Raw genomic sequence first — 5,072 nt, 5'->3', positions numbered from 1 at the left:
TGGTCTCTCTTAATCTCCCAGCTCTCTGGTGATGCATGGCATGAGGAGGGCTATGTTCATTTTGTTTCAATCAATGAATAGAGACAAACCTGCCAAGTGCAGTGAGTTCACTGGGTCATGAATTCTTGTTATTCTGACTTTCCTGTCTTTCTGCTCTGTTACCAGTGCCTTTCTTGTCTTCGAGTTTATGAGAGACTGATCTAGAAGAGCTTCAGCTTGGTGTAACCCAACTGAGGCAAAATGCCCACTGAATATGGCAGGGGATGGGAGGAGCAGTTCTTGAATCCAAGTCCTGAAAGGTGCAAGCTGAGTTTCACCAGCTTTCAGCCATCCCCAACCTGCCTTCCTACTAGTGGTAAACTTTTTGCACCTTGGTAACTATTGAATGTGACTTTCCTTCTCATGGCTTTTCCACAGGATGAAGATGAGACGCCATAAGCTCTTTCTGACTCTCTGCATGGCTGGTCTCTGCCTCATCTCCTTCTTGCACTTCCTCAAGGCCCTTTCCTATGTCACCTTTCCCCGGGAGCTGGCTTCGCTTAGTCCCAACCTCGTCTCCAGCTTCTTCTGGAACAATGCCCCCGTCACACCTCAGGTCAGCCCTGAGCCAGGGGGTGCAGAGTTCCTCCGCACACCCCTCTACTCCCACTCCCCCTTGCTCCAGCCCCTGCCCCCCAGCAGAGCCAGCGAAGAGCTGCACAAAGTGGAGTTTGTGCTGCCAGAAGACACAACAGAGTATTTTGTCCGTACCAAAGCCGGCGGCGTTTGCTTTAAACCGGGCACCAAGGTGTTGGAGAAGCCACCCATGGGAGGGCGGCCGGAGGAGCGAGCGGATGGTGCAGCCTCGGGGCGGCCAGCTCGCAAGCCGCTGAGCGCCAGCAGGACCAAGCGGCGCAAGTGGGTGGAGTGCGTGTGCTTGCCGGGCTGGCACGGCCCCAGCTGCGGGGTCCCCACTGTGGTCCAGTACTCCAACCTGCCCACTAAGGACCGCCTTGTGCCGCGGGAGATCCCCCGGCGGGTCATCAACGCCATCAATGTCAACCATGAGTTTGACCTGCTGGACGTCCGCTTCCACGAGCTGGGAGATGTGGTGGACGCCTTCGTGGTGTGTGAGTCGAACTTCACGGCCTACGGAGAGCCGCGGTCCCTCAAGTTCCGCGAGATGCTCCTCAACGGCTCCTTCGACTACATCCGCCACAAGGTGCTCTACGTCTTCCTGGACCACTTTCCCCCTGGTGGCCGCCAGGATGGCTGGATTGCTGACGATTACCTGCGCACCTTTCTCACCCGGGATGGCATCTCCCGCCTCCGCAACCTGCGCCCGGATGATGTCTTCATCATCGATGACGCTGATGAGATCCCCGCCCGTGACGGTGTGCTCTTCCTCAAGCTCTATGACGGCTGGACGGAGCCCTTCGCCTTTCACATGCGCAAGTCACTATATGGCTTCTTCTGGAAGCAACCGGGCACCTTGGAGGTGGTCTCAGGCTGCACCATGGGGATGCTCCAGGCTGTCTATGCTACCGACGGGATCCGTCTGCGGCGCCGTGAGTACTACACCATGCCTGGCTTTCGGCAGTATGAGAACAGCACTGGCCACATCCTGGTGCAGTGGTCGCTGGGCAGCCCCCTCCACTTTGCTGGCTGGCACTGCTCCTGGTGTTTCACCCCAGAGGGGATCTACTTCAAACTGGTGTCGGCCCAGAATGGGGACTTCCCCCGCTGGGGTGACTACGAGGATAAACGAGACCTCAATTATATCCGAGAGCTGATCCGGACTGGTGGCTGGTTCGATGGTACTACGCAGGAGTATCCCCCCGCTGACCCCAAGGAGCAGATGTACGCTCCCAAGTACCTGCTCAAGAACTACCAGCGGTTCCGCTACCTGTTGGAGAACCCCTACCGAAAAGCAGAGGGTGCAGCATGAGGCCACTGGGGTTTGTGTCGGAAATCAGAACTTCATGATAAAGAGAAAGAGTCGAGTGTTTTCGTCTGTTCCTTCCTTTTTTGTTTTCTTTGGTTCTAGGTGGGGTGTGCCATTTCTCTGGGGTCTCTGCCCTCCCTCCCTCCCTCCCTCCCTTCTCCTCTTCATCCCAGGCTGACCCTGGGGACATGAATTCCTCAGTTATGTGAAGGGCAGGAGGAGGAGAGATGTTGGGGACCTACTCTGGCAGTAGCATAAAGACTTTCCTGCATCTCCCGGACCTTTCTTGCTGGCTGGAGGGCATCTCTGCAGCCAGCTGGTGGGTTTTCCTCTGGGGGGAGGTTGGGTGGGTCCCATGGGGAGAGAGGGCAGCTGTTCCTATCCACCCTTGTCCTCTGTGGATTGGAGCAAGCACAGATGCGAGCCTGGGCTATTCAGTGAGCGTGTGAGTCAGCAGGCACAAAACGATGTGAGCAGTCACGTGCGCAGATGTGTGTCACAGGCATTTTTTGGATGAGTGAATGTGCCAAAGCATCTCAGTATGCTGTTTTTTGTGTTGGTTTTTTTTAATAACTCTCTATTCAAAGAGTATTTTGGGGAAGGGAAATCCTTTGCTGCCAAGGTGTTCTCCCCAAGATGCAGCCTCCTCCCACAGGCTTTAATGCATCTGTCCTAGGCTGTGTTTTGGCCTGATGCTCTACCAGTCCTGAGGCAGGCAGATGGGAAGCAGAGGAGAAAAATGTTTGGTTTTTTTGTTGTTTGGGTTTTTTTTGAATTTTATTTTTCACTCTGTTTTCACCCCTTCACCCACAACACTGCACTGGCTTGGCCCACAGAAGCTGGAGCATCTTTCCTGCAGTACGTGCCTCCACTGGGGCTGGGATAAGCTGCAGGAGGCTTAATCAGATGGTGGGAGTATATGTTTACAAGTGCATGGTTTCCTATGTGCATGAGTGCTAACATGCATGGTTTTGGTATGCACGTGGGCGTTTGTTACTGGTGTCGGGAGGGAAGGGGACATAGCTGGGCTTGGGTGTGTGTGCTTTCAGGAAATGGTGGGATCCAGAAGCTGCGGTCTCTGTCTCAGCATGGATCGCTTTTCGGGGAATTTGTCGGAGAGGACCCGGGGGAACATTGGTTCTGCATAGCAGTGCCACACACATGGGAATGTTGCATGCCTCTCTGGCTGCCTCTGCAACCCTGCAGGCTGCGCCTGTGGCAGGATGGGTGCTTACACGTTCTGGCTATTCCTTCTTGCCGTGCGGTAAAAGGGAGAGAGGAAGGGCAAAGCTCTGAGTCAGCAGTGGCTGTTGTGGGGAAACACAAAGCCTATCAAAGTACAGGATCAAGAGGGCAAGAGACTGTTCTGGGGCCACCGTACAATCCAGGGAGCATGTGCAGCCCACACACGCAGACAAAGCCATGCATTGGAGAAGGCTTCTAGGAGGACACTGGTTGCAGCTGGTTGGGCCAGTGTCTGCTTAGAGTTTGCCAGTGATGGGTAGTCAGGATCTGGCCTGTCGCAGTATCGGGTTGATTCAGCTCACTGAGGAGGTAGATGCATGTCTCCACCCTTAGCAGATGGCTTGACAGGGTGCCCAGACCTTGGGCTATAGCGGGCAGAGGGTGAAAATCATGATAAACTTACTCTGTTAGCCATGCAATGGGAAGGTTGGATTATGTTCCAAGCAGAGATGTGAGGCTCGTATGGAGGAGGAGGAGGAGGAAAATGTTGTCATAAGGAAGAGTGACCCTGACATCAGGCCAGCTGTGCTGAAGCAGGAGGGTTTCCACTGCCATTAACTCATTCCATCAGGGCTTCATATTCCTGTGTTGTCCACCCCATTCCCACCCTTGTGCTTTGTTCTTATCTCTGTTTCTCTCTCTCTTTCTCCCTCCTCTGCCCCTCTCTAGAGAAGTGAAAAATATCACCAAAAATAACTTGATTGCCTAATAAGACTGAGACTGAAACAGAATGAAGATGAACATCTTTTTCTGATCAAACTGAGATGGAGCTCATCTTAGCTCCTTCTGCATCTCACATGCCATAATGCACAGAGAAAAAGGACCCTCTTTTGTTGTTGTTGTTGGTTTCACTTGTTATTTTAAATCACTGTTCTCACTTCTGCTGTGTCTTCTGCACAGGTAAAAAAGCCCCTTTGGGAACTGAGTGGAAGGAGAAGCTTTGGTAGGCAGAATGCTCTTCCCTCAAAGGGAAGCTGTGGCTCTTCTACGTCCAGACTTGATGTGGCAGGAGTCTTTTCACGGTCACAGGGTCCTTGTGCCAAGTGGCTGTGTGGAGGTCTTGGGCATAGAGATATTGTAAAGAAACAGGGACACAACTGAGAAAGGAGAAGCCGTTGAGCAAGATGAGAGCAGTGGCACTGAGGCTGCAGCACAAGGGAAATGTGCTTTCCCCAGGGGCAGCCAGAGGAGAGCAGGTATGTTAGCTCATGGGATTTGGTAGCAGAAAAGCATGGAAGGAAGAAGCTATTTTTTCATTTTTACTCTTCAATGGGAGCCTGTGATCTACTCTCAGACCTTTGGCTTTGCCTTATCTCAGTCACAGCAACACAATCCCTGTGCCAAGCCTTGCTGAAGACGGGGGAAGAAGTCAGTCTTTGCACGGTTGCTTTGGCAGCACTGGGGCCCTGTGAAGCAGGGCGTGCGTGCTGGGGCTGCACCTCATTATCTTCTGCAGTGGGAACAGCCTCTCCCCTGATACCAGCCCTTCCTGTGCACGGGCGTCCTTGGGGATTTTTAGTGCACTGCAAGTCACATTTTCATCACTGAGGTATGGACCTTGCCTCTTGGGAGTTTCAGATGAGCCCACAGCTGCACTATCTGAATCTCCTCCTCCTGAAGTACAGCCTGTTGCCTGCTCTTCTCTCTCCTTCATTATTTGCTCCATCATTCTCTGCCTGTCCCTCCAAATTGCCTCTCCCTCCAAATTGCCTCTCCCTTCTTCCCCTTGGGCAGGAGGAGAAGGTCTTGCTGGAGGAGCAGCACTGAGGCTCTCCTGCAGGATTCTGGCCCTGTTCTCCTCCTGGACTTGCTTCCTTACTCTTAGGAAATTAAATTTATAACAGACTTCTGTTGTGGTGGGAAGAAGGGACTTCACAGATGAAATGCATTCTTTTTCTTTTTT

General features: G+C 52.9%; 1 protein-coding gene across 1 annotated transcript; it reads left to right on the top strand.

Moving 5' to 3' along the window:
* The first annotated feature begins 418 nt into the window (after positions 1 to 418).
* Positions 419 to 2,248, top strand: MGAT3 (mannosyl (beta-1,4-)-glycoprotein beta-1,4-N-acetylglucosaminyltransferase). Its single transcript, XM_010184041.1, has one exon. It carries the CDS (start codon positions 419 to 421, stop codon positions 1,925 to 1,927), a length of 1,509 nt encoding a protein of 502 aa, XP_010182343.1. The 3' UTR covers positions 1,928 to 2,248.
* Positions 2,249 to 5,072: the final 2,824 nt, after the last annotated feature.

This window comes from Mesitornis unicolor, unplaced genomic scaffold (genome assembly GCF_000695765.1).
Source record: "Mesitornis unicolor isolate BGI_N332 unplaced genomic scaffold, ASM69576v1 scaffold2365, whole genome shotgun sequence".
Classification (NCBI taxonomy): Eukaryota; Metazoa; Chordata; class Aves; order Mesitornithiformes; family Mesitornithidae; genus Mesitornis; species Mesitornis unicolor.
Note: the sequence above shows the minus strand (reverse complement) of the source record. Positions and strands in the feature narration are given on the sequence as shown.